The 18370-nt window shown below is 36.0% G+C and overlaps 1 protein-coding gene across 1 annotated transcript in view; it reads right to left on the minus strand.

The window, feature by feature from the left end:
- dnah5 (dynein, axonemal, heavy chain 5) overlaps positions 1 to 18370 on the minus strand; it is a 91091-nt gene that overhangs the window by 36307 nt on the left and 36414 nt on the right. Inside the window, exons 42-64 of the mRNA XM_017309635.1 lie at positions 17472 to 17579; positions 17157 to 17344; positions 15003 to 15197; positions 14629 to 14763; positions 14347 to 14454; positions 13704 to 13857; positions 13209 to 13355; positions 12678 to 12919; positions 11951 to 12127; positions 10290 to 10494; positions 9780 to 9922; positions 8630 to 8764; positions 8329 to 8451; positions 8020 to 8233; positions 7617 to 7840; positions 6769 to 6967; positions 6493 to 6665; positions 5193 to 5323; positions 3693 to 3846; positions 2581 to 2848; positions 1617 to 1740; positions 1066 to 1173; positions 262 to 376 (exon numbers count right to left, since the gene is read on the minus strand). Of these exons, the coding sequence (XP_017165124.1) occupies positions 262 to 376; positions 1066 to 1173; positions 1617 to 1740; positions 2581 to 2848; positions 3693 to 3846; positions 5193 to 5323; positions 6493 to 6665; positions 6769 to 6967; positions 7617 to 7840; positions 8020 to 8233; positions 8329 to 8451; positions 8630 to 8764; positions 9780 to 9922; positions 10290 to 10494; positions 11951 to 12127; positions 12678 to 12919; positions 13209 to 13355; positions 13704 to 13857; positions 14347 to 14454; positions 14629 to 14763; positions 15003 to 15197; positions 17157 to 17344; positions 17472 to 17579 (3770 nt within the window). The remainder of the gene's footprint in view (positions 1 to 261; positions 377 to 1065; positions 1174 to 1616; positions 1741 to 2580; positions 2849 to 3692; positions 3847 to 5192; positions 5324 to 6492; positions 6666 to 6768; positions 6968 to 7616; positions 7841 to 8019; positions 8234 to 8328; positions 8452 to 8629; positions 8765 to 9779; positions 9923 to 10289; positions 10495 to 11950; positions 12128 to 12677; positions 12920 to 13208; positions 13356 to 13703; positions 13858 to 14346; positions 14455 to 14628; positions 14764 to 15002; positions 15198 to 17156; positions 17345 to 17471; positions 17580 to 18370) is intronic.

Below are 18370 nucleotides of genomic sequence, written 5' to 3' on the forward strand. Positions count from 1 at the left end.
AAAATATCATTTAAAAAAAGAACAAGAGAGAGACAAAAACAACAAAGGGTTTTTTATCTCCATTAACACAGACAAATATTTTGGATTTTATCACCGATAATGCATGCACACACACAGGGTACAAACAGAATTTCCCAAAGTAAACATTTACTTAAAAAATGGAAATGAATTCATAGGTTCTCTTCCAGCTGTCAGAAAAAAGACCTCTTTGAGAACCTAAAACAGAAACCACTCAGATGTAGGCAAAACGAATCTGCTTACCGTATCGGCCTTGTCATTGGCAACCTGTAGCTCTTTTTCTTTCACCTCCAGCTCCTTGCTCAGAGCTGCTACTGATTCTGATGCCTCTTTCAGCTTTTTCAGGCCAGTGTTCATCCTATACAGTAAAAACAGTCATTCAGATTTCTTGTAAATTCTGAAAATTTGTAGCATGAAGGTTATGGTGGTGTGGATAGAAAGCCATCTAGTATAAACCTGAAATTCAGCACAAATGACTGCATTTGTATTGTAGTTGTAAAGCTTTAGGCTGCCCCAAATGACTTCCTGTTTGAATCAATCTCTGTTTAGCACCAGGTAATTGAAATACTTTGGCATTACACAGATATTTCATCTTTCGGGTCATGAGTCAGATGTTTTTTTTTTTTATGTCAAGGTAGCTCCCTTCAGCAGCTGCTACAACATATCAGAGGTTCTTGGGTAAGTAATTGTTAACGAAAAGATTTTACGTTGTTTTCATGTGTGGAATCTCTTTCAGTATTTGATGCACTTCATTTGGTTTTTAGATGAAATTAAGTATGAAATAAGATCTGGTAAATGAGCATGATTTACCAAAGAAAAATTTATTTCTAACCCAAAATTTGACCCTATCATGTTGAATATTAAACTCGAAATGATTGCAGTTTGAAATACGCTGAATATTAGTTTACGTATGACTACAGTAGTGAAATAAGTTATAACTGAATTATGATATACAGTAAACAAGAATCGTTGTTACTGCTTGAGGTTACACATAGATCACATTTGTTATTATGCATGGGCACTTTATTAACACCATATTTCATTTACCTGTTGGCCAGTGTCTGGACTTCAGATCTCTTCTCCTTATAGATCGTCTTGTAGCCTTGAACGAAGGACAGGTAGGACTTGGGTGTGACATGGGTGGATCGCCGGTATCTAGGTTCAGTTAAGATCGCATTAGAATAAATTTATGACATATTAAGAAGTTGCAAATCTCAAATTTTTAATTTACCTATTAAGCATCTTCTTCAACTTGAATGCATAGTAAAAAAACTAGCATATTATATTATCTTTTTTTAAAAAAAAAAGCTCAATTGTAAGCCAAAAATTACAGTCATCTCTTCATGCACTCTTACATTAACTATTTGGGAGAAAGGAGTAGAATAACAAAATTATTGTTGTATGCTTATCTGATATTAAAATTTGGTTGAAAATTTACAAGAGACCAAAAGCGAAGACAAATGAAATCAGTAAGAGGCAAATATTTTAAAAGCATTTAGTAAGTGTGTTGCTTAATGTAAGTTTTTGTATGTTTAATGTGCTTTTTTTATGTCATGTAATGTTCCAAGCTTAAACATCCCAGTGTTGAAATGTTGTACCTCTGAAAATACTCCACACACTTTTCTGCAACACCATCCTGGAAGGAGCCCATGCACTGGACTACCTGCTGTTTGATCTGCGGTGAGCACTCAATATCATACGCAGACAGGAAGTGCTCTGAAACTGAATGGCAGAATGCACATGGAAAAAAAAAAAGTGTGAATCAATCAGAATAAAACATAAAAAGGAATAACAAAAGCCGACATGCCAACACATAAATGTAGCTCTAAAATTCAAACTTTAATACGGGCTGTGTCTAACAGCTGGGATGAGTTTCAATTAACTTTTCCCCATTGTTTGACATATCAGCAGAGCTGGATTTGTGAGTGAGTCAACAATTTACAGAAAGAAGATTTAAAATGTGACACTCCGTTTTCGGTTTCCTTAAAAAAAGTTGGTGTAATTGGTTGTAGTCGTTCCCCAAAGGTGTCAAAATTTTCTGTTTTTAATGCACCTTAGTTTTGGTGGTAAGGATCAATGAGACGTCTGCATGCTATATCCGGTATCATCTTTACTCTGATCTTAAAACGCTTCTAAAGGCTGACAATCCAACTCCAACTCTGTGGTTCAAGCACTCTTTTGAACCTTATAGACTTCACCTTCACTTTACTTACACTGTCCCCATAAACTTCAGTTTCTTTTATAGATTTTATCCATTTTATTTATTTACCATTTTATAAAGGGGTTTGCCAGCGTTGGTGGTACTTGTTCATTCTCTTTGAAAATGATAGGCTCCTGCATAGAGACTACTTTAAATACAGAAAAACAAATATTGACAAGTGGTCCAAATATTTATAAAGCTTTGACATAAAGTCAAAGCTCACCAAGTTTTAGAAATCATAAAAATACCAGTATGTTCAAAGCAGTGAATGCAATGAAACACTATGTATATCTAAACTAACAAATGCTACCAACAAATGATATCAATTCACACCGTAATGAGACGTCACCCTTATGATGTACCTGCAACAAGTGCATCTTTTGGCCAGCGGCTAAACCAGTCCATGGTGCAGCCAGATATCAGTGCTGGAAACTTCAATGCCCTGTTGCGAAACTTTTCTCCAACGGGTGAAAAGCACAAAACAACATGGAGATTGTGACGGACCCGTGACATGAAGTACTCGTACAGGTTTTCATTGGTCAGTGGTCGCTTTGGAAACTCTCGCCGCATAACAGGAATTAGATCACTGAGGATTTCATCCATCTCATCACGAGCGAACAAATTGGACACCTAAAGATAAAAAATATACACTTGTTTTATTAAATTAGCAATAATGCAAGTTCATAACAGAGTTGCATATCTCTATTGCAGAATTGTAATAATTGTTCATCCAATCTTAAAAAAAATTCATGTGTATGAAAAGGGACATTTTTTGTTTTGTTCTATTTAACTACAGGATGCATTTCAACTTATTACATAAAAAAAGTCTGAAATTAGGATAATGTATTCACTTTGTCAAAGCAAATTATTGTTTCCATTTACCCAGAGAACCTCCAAAAAGCAACATTGTTTTAATTTTTAAAAAATTGATAGATCGGGCAGTGTAATTCCAAAATAACATGCTAATTTCAAGCATTATGTCCACAATTGTAAGCCGCCAGAAGAGACATGCGACGGGGGCGTCTCTGTCTGACCTGGTTGACCACTCTCTCAAATGGAGCTTATTTTTCCATTTAGTTTCTTATCTCCCAAGAATCAGTGCAACACAGTCTACTCTCCACAAAACACAAACCTGTTATTGATAAACTGTGCCCAGTCACAATCCCTCCTATTCCATGGTTCCCCCTTCAATTTACCTACCCTGTTAAAACATCTGCTGCTCAAATTTCAATTCAGAAAAAGAGGCAGAGAAAGAGTCAAAGAGAAGAAGAAGGAAGAAAATAAGGACACTTGTGCTATCATGGGGAGGCAGGAGGAGCATCTTAACTCAGCAAAGTTATGAACAGGAATCAAATGAACAGTACAGAACATCTGATGAAAAAAAGCTATTTGAAATAATAGAAAAGTTCAAGCTGTTGGGAAAATTATTGGAGGTGAAGGAAAACATTGAGCGTTTCATGTTTGTGATTCCAACCTCTCCAGATGATAAGACATTGTTCATGTACTCCAGATAGGACTCATCTTTGATTTCGTTGTCGGTAAAGATGAAGCTGACACCTTTCCCCTGCTGACCAGCTGTTTTGTACAAGTTTTTAAGATCATCCAGCAAGTTAGTGGTGTTATAGGAGCTGCAACATTTAAGAAAATGCAAAATTTTTGTTAGTCAAAATTTCAGAGTAAAGGACTTGCAGCAGACTTCTTCAAATTAATTTTATATAAAAATGTGAGGAAACCTCAAATTTCAGCCCTTATTACTAGTTGATTGTCCGTGCATTAGGGACTACTGGAGTAAACTTTGTTGCTTGTAAAAAAATATATCTCTACTGGTGCATAGACAAGCATCAAAAGGAGTGATTAGCGAAAACATGGCACTTTTTTCTATTCAGTTTACGACACAGACATTTAATTTAGACATTTAGAAAAATACCTACAAAAGAAAGTAGCATTTTCTAAATACTTCTTGCACAGAAAATTTTACCTTTTTAGTAGTATGGAATTTACAAAGTAACACAAAGGAAAAACAAGATGATATTTGTGATCATTGATGATAATTGTTGTACTTACTGTTTTATATTTAATACATTTATTGACACGGTATGTAAATACATTTTGCATTTACATAATTATTAACTTAATTTGTGTTGCTGAGTTCATTTTAACTTATTTTTTGTCAATGTATAACCCTTTGTTGGTGGGTGAGTGGGAGAACCACAAGTGTTATCCTTAGGTATAACACCTTCAAATGCGAAGCGGACTTTATAATTAACATGAGAGCAAAATAACATTGCCATGATATTAACCTGTCTGCTACTCAAATCTGTCATAACAAATAATCAAGAACAAACTGTTCTGAAGAATTAACGGAGTCATAATTTAAAGATGCAAAAAGCTAAATAAATTTTCCATTTAAAACAGATTTCACGTTACCAGACTAAATAAATGTGTATGGGTCTTTTGTATGCAAGAGAAAAGAGTAAGCAGAAGAAAATAAATAAATAATGTATACATGCAGCTGAAGTGCCTGTTTCCCCTGGAGATACTTTGGCAAGTCAAAAGGAGAAAAAAAGGCTCATTCGTATTAATACCAACCACCAAACCCAGTTAGAGACTTAGCCAGAGGGAAATATGATGACCACAAGTGCCCACGGGGAACATGTGGAAAAACCTTTGACAGCCGCGGACAGTAACAAAGAGAGTGAGATAAAAATAACACAATATTTATTGAGAACAGGAAAATGGAAAAAAAGAAAGTTAATAAAATAGAAGGTTGTTCTTTTCTCATAAATAAGTACCAACAGCAGATGAAGAAGGATAGGAAGGATAAACAATTGAAATAATCAGATTTCAATTGTTTTTATCACTATTCAAAAACTAAACTCAGAGGTTACCTCAGACAAAACAGATTTTTCAACTTTCTCATGCCACAGATGTTGGAAATGAATACTGAAATTGCGATAATGAGTGCGAGCGTTACCGTGTGAGGGTTATCTGGAAGGTTTTGTATCCAGCTATGAATGAGGCCAATCTGATCAGGCTCTGTTTGCCAGAACCTCCAACACCCACCAACAAGGCATTACCTCCTGGTGTCCGAATTATTCTTGATACCTGCGCACATAAACCATATGTAAACATGCAAAATAAAGATGACATGCAAGTAAAGTCATATTCAATAAGTTAAAATATTATTGATGAGCTCATTTATTTCAGTAACTCAATTCACTCAGTGAAACGCATTACATACAAGACTATTTGAGAAATTCTTCTTATAATCAGAAAAATATAATTATTCTATTACAACTAATGAAAACCAAGACATTTAATTTCTCAGGAGATTGTAACATTACTTCAGACCAATAAAAAATAAAAATAAAAATTGTTTTTTATTACAGGAATGTGGGGATAAAGACAGTGTGTTTAATACCGGAACACATGTTGCTGTTTTCAAAAGGTATTTTTATTCTGACAAACAACCCTCATCGGTGTGCATATTCTAATTTATTGAACATGATTGTATATCACAGTGGTAGGGATGTATTGAGAAATCTGTTGCTGAGCCCGTATATGAGATCCTTATGGAAATTTGTGCCATCAGTGAAACATTCAAAAGTATAAAAAAAGAAAACAAAAAACAAAACAAAAAGAAGAATAAGAAAAAAAAAGGGTAAATGAAATGTAAAAAGCTTTTCAACAGAGACATGGGCTTGCTTAAGCAAGAAGAGAGACAAAAGTGGATAACAGGAAAGCCAAATTTATTACAGCAAAACAGCTTTGCTTTATTCTTAAAGCTTTTAAACCGCATGTCATGAACATGCTAAATTTAAAAATCTGAGAGTTGGGGAAAGTTTCAATATTCTCTAGGATATTTACAGTTATACTGCTCACTTCATTTATAAGGTTTAGCTGTTTACTCATGCTAATCCCTAATATGTAATTTCTGACCTCCGCAAGCATTTTGCTTTTAAGTAAATGAAGGAAAATTAAATAAATAAATAAATAAATAAATGAATAAATAAATAAATAAATAAATAAATAAATAAAGGGAATTCATGTTAAGACTGTTTAACAGGTCTTACATCAAACCTGTTCCTAATATAAACAACTAACCTTTGTACGCAACACAAAATTCCTCATTGTGGCTGTAAATTAGCCTTCACGTAAAATATACAGGTTTAAATGATGCTGTAGGGGTCACGTTTGGATAGTGTTTGAAATTGTGCAAAAAAAGCAATGATCTATGTGTGACTATGTTCACCACATAACGGTTGATAATATACCTTGATCAGATGTGTCATCGCATCCTGAAAGAAGACCATGTCCATGCCAGTACCCCTGATGCTCTCATTATAATGACACAGGAACATATTTAGACGCTCCTTTAAACTCTCAAATGACTCAATAGGCTCATACACTTTGGGTAAATCAAAGTCTGAATCGTCTGGTTCCTCCCCTGTGAGAAAATAGTTTCAAAACAATACAATTAAATGTCAAAGACAGAATATGGGAAATATGCCCTAAAAAAATAATGGCACGTTCTCCTGCTTCTTCGGTACCTGTAGCTTCTGGTGCATCTCTTAAGAAGTCGACAAAGTATCTGTCTACTCCAAAATCCACCGTATTCCCGAGCTCCTCCCCCAACTCGTCTCCCACCAGCTTTGCCAGAGTTTGGTCAAACCACTCAACGTCATCAGGCATTGTGAATCTATCAGCTATCACACGTTTGCACTCGTGCTTCCACAGAGCCAGCAACACCTGGGAAATTATTGTTTTCCGTGAAGACAGAAGGTTAGCAAAGATTACTCAAATCAACTGCAAGAAAATAAAAAAAATGAAAAATAGGAGCAAAGTCAAACTGGGACATGTCTTTGAAAGGAAGGAACTGCTTTAGTCCAAAATGAGTTTGTGTATTAACTTAGAAACAAGTACCAGCCCCTGTATTCTGGTTGGTTTGTTTTGTTGACTGAATGTTATGAGTTTTGCCCCAGAGCAATCTGAGTTTGGCTGCGAGCCACAGCAGGGATGTAGGACAGTCTGAGCTAGAGTATAAATTTGACTGTGTTCAATTATTCAGTAAGGCCACATACTAATGTAGAGTGGGCCACCTCAGCAAGAACTGAATTTTAAATGCAGATATTTCTTTTTTCTGTTTAATCCATCCCTACCAAGAGACGCTCGTATGTCTCTCTAGTATTGTGAATATTTCATCTAATAGTATATCATGTCGTTTTACTGCCACTCTATATCTTTAGAGGGGATTTAAAATAGTTCTTTTTCACAGACTTCTGAATAAATCAAACCTCTGCACAGGGGCATGATGAATATACTTTACATCTAAAAATGATATAAAAATCTAATTGTTAACAAGAACAGCTAGGAAGACGCAACATAAAATCCACCTCACCTGGACCGAGCTGACTACCTCGGCGGTAGATGTAAGCATCCCCTGCCATACCCTGGACAGGTCTCTCAGATTGAAGATGTAGTGAAACTTTGCAGGAGTCGGAAGCATCTTAAGCTTTGTGATCTGCCAGAGACGTCGGGTCAGAGACACCAAGCGATGCACGGTGCTCTGAACCTCGTCGCTGAACTCTCGCCGAGTGCAGAAGTAACCCTCGCCAATCACACCTGTGCAATAAGGGAACCGATTGTGGTATTATTATACATTCTTTTCAAGGATACAGGATCTAGAATGTGTTAGACCCCAAATCTTTTTTTTTTAACCAGTTTATTACGGTGTCAAAAAAATCTAAACATAAGTCATTTTGAAATGACATCTCTGAAGCTTTTCACACCGTTTTACTAACCAAATATCTTATCGATGGAGGCATTGGAGGGAAGTGTGCAGTTAAAGACAGAGAACTGCCTTTTCAGCCTCTGTGGAATGTCATTGCGCCCTCCTCCTGGATGAATCATGGCTGCCAGGAACTGAACGTCAACAATATTGGTGAACTCTCCCGGCTTCTCCAGGTTGAAGAAGCCATTCTGCTCCATCAGCTGTCTGACAATCTCATTGGTCACCTAGGTACAAAAAAAGCAAAGAAGATATTACAAATTAAAACTTTATCATGAAGATTAAATGTTTGGATAGAGCCATTTCTGGAGTGATTGCTAACCTGGTCTCCCCATTCATTGATGACAGGCATGTTAATATCATCTATAAAGATTGACATTTTCTTCCCAGCAGGAGGACCATAGGTCGTCCCCATCCTCTTGTCCACGAAGCTCTCAACCGTTCTCTACAAAATAAGCCAAGGTTACTAGGGAATGTTACTAAAAAACGAAGACACAAATGGAGGCGAGTGCTGACACAAAAGCAAAGTTGTTGTTTTTTTTTATTCTAGAAAATGAAAATGTAATGAAGCAGTAAGTTATATTTCTATTAAGCTGTTGAAGTCTATTTTTGAAGCTATTTACCTGGAACATGAGAGGTGTAGTAGCAGAAGAGAAGTTGAGACTTTTCCCAATGTGGCTCTCAGGGTCATAATTTGACATGTAGCCTTTGATCATGACTGTCTTGGCTGTTCCTTGCTCTCCAATCAGCAAAACAGCCTTTGAAAACATTTGCATTTGAAATTAGTTTCAAATCCCCTTGAGGGAAATATCTCAATAAGAACATGCAACAATGCAAATGATGTGGAGAAGAGGCATTTACTGTCTGTTTTCACTGAGCAAACCAATCGTTTAATTTGATGACTCTGTCCTGATGTCGGTTTTGATACAGTGAGCTACTGTAGAAAACAGACATGCTTTTTGTGGGTTTGACTTGTGATTTATTTTTCACATTTTAAAGTCAAATGTTCTAGTTGCTTCTATCCTCTCCTGAGGACATTAGCATAAGCTCAATGTGCTCAGGAATAGATAAAAACATGCATTGGTTTGCAGAAATTTGATATTAAAATGAGGCTGACTAAAATTAAAGAGAAAAATTAATCTAATCCTGAGGTGTTTAGTTCCAAACACACCCAGAGGGAAGAAAAACAACAATCCAAATGAAAAAATAATTGTTTCTAATAAAATCACAGTCGATACAGTTGTTGGCATCTCTGCTTTTAATATTTTATTTAGCTGTCTATTGGCAACAGGGCAGCACATAGTTCTCTTTGATGACATATTGACAATGTTGTATCATATAGAGAATTTCTATTTATCCAATCTCTCTAGGAGGTAGTCCAGATTCTTGGCTTCACTGTGCCCTCTTCTCTTCTTTAATATCTATTCGGTTTTCCCCCAACTGAATAAATAGAGTCAAATCTGTGATTTGATCTTTCCACACTTTTCAGAATAATTAAGCTGTTCTGTGTCTCTATTTTAAGGTTTTCACACATCTTCAGCAGGGGTGCTAATAAATGTGGCTCACACGGCTTGTGCTAAACATTTCTGCCCACAGTTGTCTCTTCATCTTGTATCACATCAAAAACAAATGAAAAAAAAAAAAACATATGCTGATGGATGAACAACCTACAGACAAATACAGTATATTGCATCTGACATTTCAGATTAGTCTTGAGGTGAAAGCTTGTTGCACACAGATATTTATCGTTTGTCGTTTTTTCTTTTTTTTTACCTTGCCTTGCTTTGCAATAGTCTGAATCAGGAAGTCTGTTCTAACATTGTCGACATTGGGGACCAAAATAGAGCTGTACTCTGGGGTGACTTCAGATGGATAAAAGTATTCTTCCACCCTGGTGTTCCAGTGAACCCAGTGGCCTGGAAAGACACATTTTTAGAGAGAAATTATATGTGAAAATAAGCACTGAAGATGAGGAATATATTTTAAATACATCTTTTAAACATGTAATTTTATCATATGGGATAAAATTGTTGAGCTTTTGTTTTTACCTCTCTTGCTATTCTCCTCACTGTACATGATACCAGGTATGTCACTGTTCCCAATATCTTAAACTTTTTAATTAATAGTCTGACAAAGTTCTTGCTAACTGGTTGCTAACTTAAAAAAAAACAAAAAAAAACAGAACAGAACATCAAACGTATTTTCTAGCCTTTAAAAAAAAAAAACAGCGTGTGAATTTCCTGACATCTGATTCCAAATATGTGTTTATACTTATATAATTACCTTCTGATGTTACATAGTAGTCAAACATGGTGTTGTCACTGGGTGAAGGAATGTCTGGCAAATTTAAACAGATTCTGTCATTTCCCCTTAGCCAGGACTCCATCTTCCTTCTGTCCTCCAGCTCAAGTAAAGCCCCGCAGCTCCACATGAGGGCAAAGACGTAAAGTCGCTCCAGGTGCTCCAAAGATAACTCACCACAGTGTTCCTGAATAGTGAAAATGTTCTTGAAAAAACGTTGCACAAGTGACTTTCACATCAAAAAGGTTAAAATTGTAAAATAATAATAAAAGAAGGGACAAATATGTTGCTTTTATCTGTATTTTTACTCACACGTTTTCTACAGTTTGTTGTGTTTTAAACTTCTTTTACCATAGATTTTATTCATTTTCTTGACTTAGTCTTATGCCAAATAGTTCCTAACATAAAGACGACATTATGTACAGGAATGCTGGTTAACTGCCTAATTTAAAAAGGAAATACTGAACTGTCCCTCGGTTTGTTTGCTTCATTTCATACCACTGGGAAATGAAGCAAACATTTGCTTGTAAAAAAAATGTTTCCTTCATTTGCAAACATTTCACTGACTATGAAAAGCTAAAAAGTGAAAATGACCATTAAAAATTAAGGTAGGAACATATCTCATTAATTAAGAAAAAACATGTTAAGCAGATGGCAGTAGTACACTTCATGCATTGGTTAGTCATAGTGCCCTGCTTTATTGTAAAAAGGAGTCCTAAACAAACAAGCCACTGCCATCTGGTGATTGAACTACTTCGAAAGCAATACAGAAATGGCACAGGTTTCCGTTTTAGTTTAGACAAAAATTGAGCCGTTTATGTTAATCATTTGTGCTAAACAAAGTGGAAATCTATAATCTAGAGTGAAGAGTGCCCTTGGGACCATGGCTGGTAAACACAAGCCTAATGATAATTTGATAATGAAAATAAATCATTATCAAGTGTCCCATGCTGTTTGTTATTAAGGAATTGTTACATTTTTTGACGTTACTGCTCAATTAAAGATCTAAATATGGGATGCTAAGCATATGATTAATTTAAGTTTTGCTGAAAGATGGTCATCTAGGGCAAAAGGTAAATTTGAGCTGAGTGATTTCTCCAAGGATTTCCCCAAAACGAACAGATGGCAGAGAATCAACAATTTTTAAGGTGAACTTAAGAAGCTTATCTGATTTTATGTTTACACCTCTCTTCTGTTTTCTCTTACCAGTATAAAAAAATTAATGCAACCCATTATTCCTGCATGAAGATAAGTGTGGCTTTCTTCACATTTTCTATTAGGTTTGTGTTAAAAACGTTTCATCTTAGTTTCATCACATTGGAACATTCAGTAATGAAGATGTTGTTTGTCTGAGTATTGCCACTTCTGCAGATATTTCATCATAGATTCTCAGATCTGCGGTTTGACATAATCTTCTCTCTCAAGTCCTCAGGCGGTTCTGTCCCACTGGTGGTTTATCTTTTTGTTCCTAAAAAAAAAAGCTGAATTTCTTTCTTTTATTTTTCATCCGACTGCTTGAAAATTATCTTTACTACAAGTAAATCATCTAACTGGAGTTAGATGGTTTCTGTGACTTAGCTGTTGAGCTTTAACAGAAACTTAAAAATATGTACACTGTGGTTATATTTTAAAATGTATATTACCTTTGGGGGAATAAGTCCCTGCAGCATGTTTATGCATTGCATGATGACAAAGGCCTCCAACATTTCCATCTTGAACTCCAATGACTGCAAGCTGAAGCGGTACAGCTCAGAGAAGGAAGAAGAGAACAGCTTTCTCAGTACCTTTGTCTCCTGCGGAGAGCGTTTCTTCAACCAACCCTGGTAGGAGTAAACACATAGATATGAGTGGTTGACATTGTAGAAATTTGAAAATTGTTATTCATATTAGCTCAAAAATGTCAGTGTATACACTTTGGATAAATATGCCCTTAACTGTTTATAAAACTGTTGTCTGATTTTATTTTTGTGTATTTAAAAAGTGCAGCTCCAAAAGCTGGTTTGTATAAGCCAAGCAGCACACTTTCTACACTCAGTCACTTTTTTAGGTAAACGCTCGCAGTACTGGCCTGGAACCTGTTTGGTCCTCAGAACTGCCTTAATTATTTGTGGTATAGATCCTATGAAGAATCAGAAAACAATCCTGAGTAATTTGGATCTATATTAAACATGACAGCATCAAGCAGTTGCAGCAGATTTGTTGACTGCATCTCCATGGTGTGAAATGTGTGTTGTAACGAGTGGCTATTTGAGCTACAATTGCCTTTCTATCATCTTAAAGATCTGATATGTCTAATCTGAAATTCTACAATCATTCAGTAGAAAGGGTTTAAGTTGCTTTGGAAAATACAATTCAAGATAAATAATTTACCTCCAGAATGGGGCTCCAGCTGAGAACTGAGGAGCTCATGAACACCATGCCATTACGTGACACGGTGGCTGGAGAAGCATTGTCAATGTTATGTGGCTCAAAAACCACCTTGCAGTTGGGCGCCATCGGTATGCGGTCTCCATTTGCCAATGTCAGAGTTTTATTGTCGTCCAAAACAGAGTTTAAGTTTTCAATCCAAATGGCATCAACAGGTCCATCCAGTACGATCCAAATGTGCTCTCCTAAAAGAAAAATATGTGCTTGTGTGAATACAATTACATAAATAACATGTTTCACCTATTCAAAAACAAAATATCTGAGAGGCCCCAAAACCTATGGGATCTGGGGTACTACCCTGGTAAGTTCGGCCCTGCTGGTCAATTTAATGTATTTTAGTCTTTTCTTTTCTTGGACAATTTAATGCACTATCAAAGGCTCTTAGGGTACAAGGAGCAACATGGTGTTGGGCTCCTCAACAGTTTCTGAACTGTCAATAAGGGAAATTATTTTTGCATGACAAAATAACCTGACCTTTTTTTGCTCTCAAAGTTTTCCTCCAAAGTGTAGAAAAGATGCCATCAGTCCAGTCATTCGTGGCTACATCCAGTCTTCCAAACATCTGAGGAGCAGTGATGGCTTTGGGGTTCATACGCATTTCTCTGTGCGGTTGACCACACTCTGCACGGAGAACATGCTGACCAATTACTTTTCTGTAGTTATAAAGCACTGATGGTTTCCTGTATGCTAAACTTTGAAGTAACAGGTTTTTTTGCCCACAAGAGACATGTGGGTCTCTATACAATTCAACTCATTCAGCATATCAACATGGCAATTGATTACTCATGTTACATGAATAGTTTGGAAATTTCCAAGAAAGGATATGTTAAAAAATTTAAGAATAGTTAATATAAGCAACTGGATTAAGTGCGACATCAAAGAAAGAAAAATGATGGCAGAAAAAAGTGAAAACACAAAAGTCAAAAACTTCATCAGTTAACCAGTATAGTAGGTGTTACAAAATCTCACCTGTCATAGCTTTCATCAGGGTATGTATACAGGTGGTTTTTCCTGCTCCGCTTGGTCCGAGGGCCATCATACCATGTCGAACTCTCTGGGTCTCAAACAGCTGAATAACCTTTAGCTTCCAGGGAGAATGGCAGATCAGACCTGCATCTTCAACCTGCAGCAGCAAAAAGTGAGCAATAACTTAAACTGTGTGTAGATTATGTGTTTTAGATGATGGCATTATCATTTGTTATTGTATTAAAAATTCTAATTCACTGAGAAGTTGACATTTTTGCAGCAACAATGACAAAAACTGTAATCCATGGAATACACACATTAAAAGGGAACATTTTCAGACTTAACATTTTATTGTATCTCTAAATGATTCCCCCTGTACTTAGTTTTTGTGAAGAGACTAAGTTCCTTGACACATGGCGTCATTGCATCCCTTTGGGTGCTATAGTGTTTTGATGCCCTTAAGGATGACATGGGAAGTACAGTGGTCTTACAATTCACTCAGCCTCTTTATTCCTCCTGCCTTTAGTTTTCTTTTTCAGTGTCTTGTTTTACAATCCCCTTATTCCTTTAATACTTATCTCAACTTTTTCCTTAAAAATGTTACTTTTCAGTGCCTAGAAACAAACTCCTTGCTTTACCCTCCTACCTGTTTGTCAATGGCAACTTCTAGGTCAGGGTAGCCCACTTTATCAAGCTTGATGCCAGGAAAGAGGTCTTCAATCAAGCTCAGAAATAGGGGCTCATCTTCATCAATCTTATAAAAAAAAAAAAAAAACATAAAATCATCTACATTTACTCAACAGCAACAAATATTTATGTTTTGTTCATGAAAAACATTTTTTCTTAAGTTTTTTTCTCCAATGTTGTTCAAATAAAAAATAACATATTTCAGCTACTACAATATTTACTGGGTTCTTTCCAAACTGACCAGTTTGGACAGGTTCATGTCTCTCAGAACCCTCATGACAATGGTGGACTCTGTGTCAGTGGGGTTTGCCCGCTTGGCTGCCCCCAGTGTGCGCAGCACTGACAGGATGTTTCGTAGGCCAAAGTCATAGTGAACCTGAGCAATGACAAAAAACGGCTGTTATGCAGAGCAGATGTTAATTATAATCATGAGTAATAGTACCTTCAAAATTTTAAGCAGTTTCTATATTCAGTCAAGATCTTTTACCCTTCTTGAATCACATGTAAATGGCAAAATATTATGAATTAGAAAAAGATAACCAATATTGACCACATATGACAAATGTTATGTAAAGTCTTTCATTCACCTTTGGCATGGCTTGTACAACTTTTTACCTGTTTCGAAAGCTGCTCTTCACACAACTTGTAAAGCGTGAAGAATTTGCGAGCCAACTCCATGTTGTCTATAAATCCACAACTGGCCAGTTTTACTCTAATAATGATCTGGCGGTCAGGAACCATCATGGCTACAGATCGGAAGTTGATTTTTAGGTTTTCTGGAAGCTCCTGGCGACCTGCATAACCCGGGTTCTAGTTATACAGAACAAAAAGAATCCGTAAACCAAGAGTGAATAATGTTATATACATGGATATACAATAAAATATATATATATTTCAGATCTTAATGGTAAAGACAACAACAACAAAATTGTACGGATATAGGAACAATACAAGCATCAAAATAGGGAGCTTAATACTTACATATTGAATTACATTCTCTATGTATAGCAATGCATTTTACCATTTATAAACCCCTTAAAATTATTGGACCCTTGGTAAAGATATTCAAAAAAATCTTCAAATAAACTCATCTTTTATTGCAATAGCATGTTCTCCCAACAAAAAAAGCCCACAATTATTCTCTATTAGGAAATTGTTGAGCTTTTGTTTTTACCTCTCTTACTTCTCCTCACTGTACATGATACCAGGTATGTCAGTTCCCATTACCTTAAACTTTTTAATTAATAATCTGACAAAGTTTGTTAAGCAGTAACTGTCTTATGACTTGCCTAAAACTGAATGGCAAGTCATAAGACAGTTTCCCATTTTAAAGATATACTAAGAGAAATTACCCTCAATGTCATATTAATAGTGTAAATAAAAAGCTCCAATAGACCAATTAACTTAAAATACTTAAAGCATAAATTCTAAAATGGTTCAGCCACAATTATAAGATTTATTGGTGGTCCCACCTGCTGTGGTTTATAGCAATAACAAAAATGTACTCGATAGGGTGGATATGTGCCATTTTTCAGAGTGAGGTTGAGTGACTGCAATAAATTTTGAAGTTACTTTACAATTTTTTGGCACATATTTATCCAAACCACTAGTAAATGTGGAGAGCTCCATATATAACAACACACAAAGTCTTCATCATAGAGCTTATGTAATCAAGGATGAAGATACAATTTTTGAATCCCGGAAATCCAGTTTCTTCTAGCTAGTGTTCTGGCTTTTATTCCCAAAGGACACAACTTAAAGCATCTTCTTTTTTTTTTTTTACATAACTTGTCTTTGATTATTACACACACACACACACACACACGCACGCACGCACGCGCACACACGCACACACACGCACACACACACAGAGCAAGAGAGAAAGAGCAAGGAAGACATAAAGTTATCTTTAACCACACTAATGCTGCTGTGTTTATCTAATAAGATGTATTGAGTCTGCAAAAAAATGGTGGACCCTGTTTAAATGTGACAGAAACTAAGACCTATTTAAAACTACTCATTTCTCATTCAGTCCCTCAGTTTGTTATTGATCGTATAATTTCAAATGAAGGCCGTGCCTCCGGGGTGGAATAAAATTTGAATTTATGCTGTTAATTCAGCTTTTAAGTTATGGAATTGTTTAATTCTGGCCAACCATGCAACAATTTAAAGGGGGCATATTTTCTTTACTTTTACTGCTCAAAAGTCTTCAGCCAAATCCATAAACAAAGCTTGAATTTCAAATTTAATTTCTACATGGACTGTAGTTAAGAGAATCAACTGAAAACATGTATCACAAAACATTCCTCGTTTTGTGAAGGGATTATAAAATATATTCTAATTCTAACTTCACATCCCCTAAACCAGTTAAAAGGTAAATTATTATGGAGAGTAAAATCCACGACAATTCTTTGGAAATGCTAACAATCAGAAGTTATAGTAGCAATTTATAGCATTATTATTTGGCTTCATGCCTTACTTTATGTTCTCCCACAAAGAAGCATAGCTTGCCTTAGGGAGGGAGTTCAACAGAAAAGATCTGCCTGGACTGCAAAACAGAGCAGGATCAATACCAAGCTGGACATTGATCAAATCAGACAGATTGAAAAGGACAAAAAAGTTAGGTTAGCAGACAGCTGAGTTTGAGTAAGCCAGAGCACTATAAGAAATTTAGTCACTGATCTTTTTCAGTTGACTTGCCAGATAACGCCTTGTTGAACTGAGTCACAAGGGATCGCTGACATTATCAAGTTCGGTAGTTTTACCTACCATGGTAAGGAAGATGCCAAACTCAGGATTCATGTCAACATTGTCTCCATCAGTGAAGACAAAGTTTTTGCGGCGCTCTTTTTTGCATGTAAGAACTATTGCAATCTGCTGGGCTGCCACCGACAGAACAGGGAGGTCAATGCGATTGAATTCATCAAAGCATCCCCAAGAACCAGACTGAGCCAGACCTAGAAATAACACAGAGCTTAGTCATTCTGTTGTTATTATTAAAAGTCATTTGTAAAAAAAAATAAATAAATAAATTTGGAAACCTTTTTAACTATTACATGCATTATTCAGCTTTGTAATATTTACCCTTGAATATTCTTCCCAAGCCTCTGAAATCCATCTGGTCAGAGCAATTGAAGACCACAACATATTTGCCCAGACAGCGACCCATGTCCTTTATGGTCTCAGTCTTACCTAATAAGAAAAATAAAATAACTCACTTCCAAAAATTGAAATACACAAGAGGGTTCACAAGTATTTATGCCATTTGACATTATTCACGTTTTGTGAACTTACAACCAAAAACTTCTATGTATTTCATTGTTTTTTGTGCTCAACCAACTCAAAGTTGAGCAAAAAAAGTGATGTTTTTACAAATAGTTTGCCTGAAAAGGTGTAATTAAAAAAAAAAAAACTGTAAAAGACGGCAAAAGAAAACTGTTTTGTGTCATTTTTATGTCAAACTGTTGCAATGACTATGTTCTATCGAAGACTATTGAATCTGTTCTCTATGTGTCTCAGTCTGACTGCACTGAGCCCTCCCTTGTGTCTGTGAAGTCTTTCTGCACTTTATATATATGTATACAGAAGGTCTCCTTTGCCAGAGCTCAAATCTCTCTTTTTGCTCACAATCCCTCAATCTCAGTTCCCTGCTCTGCTGTCTTTAACAAGTTTGAGCTTGTGACAGCGTTCTCACTACAAGTGATTGTTGGTCATTTCAAGCCCACGCAGCCTCCGGACGATACTGTCCCTAACTGACTAATTAAAAAGGTTTTACTCACAATTGCAACTCTGATTCTCAAACTGGTAAATTAGTTTGCTATAGGGTGTGGTCCCTAGGGATTTTAAATATGCAGCAATAGAGAAGAAAACAGCACTAAATCCAACAGCTCTTACTACTTACAGGTCTATCTCCAAATTACCTTTTCTTTTGAAAGTTCTTCAAACAAATAGTGCGCAGTCAATTAATGGGCTTTCTGAAGAGA

This window comes from Poecilia reticulata, linkage group LG16 (genome assembly GCF_000633615.1).
Source record: "Poecilia reticulata strain Guanapo linkage group LG16, Guppy_female_1.0+MT, whole genome shotgun sequence".
NCBI lineage: Eukaryota > Metazoa > Chordata > Actinopteri > Cyprinodontiformes > Poeciliidae > Poecilia > Poecilia reticulata.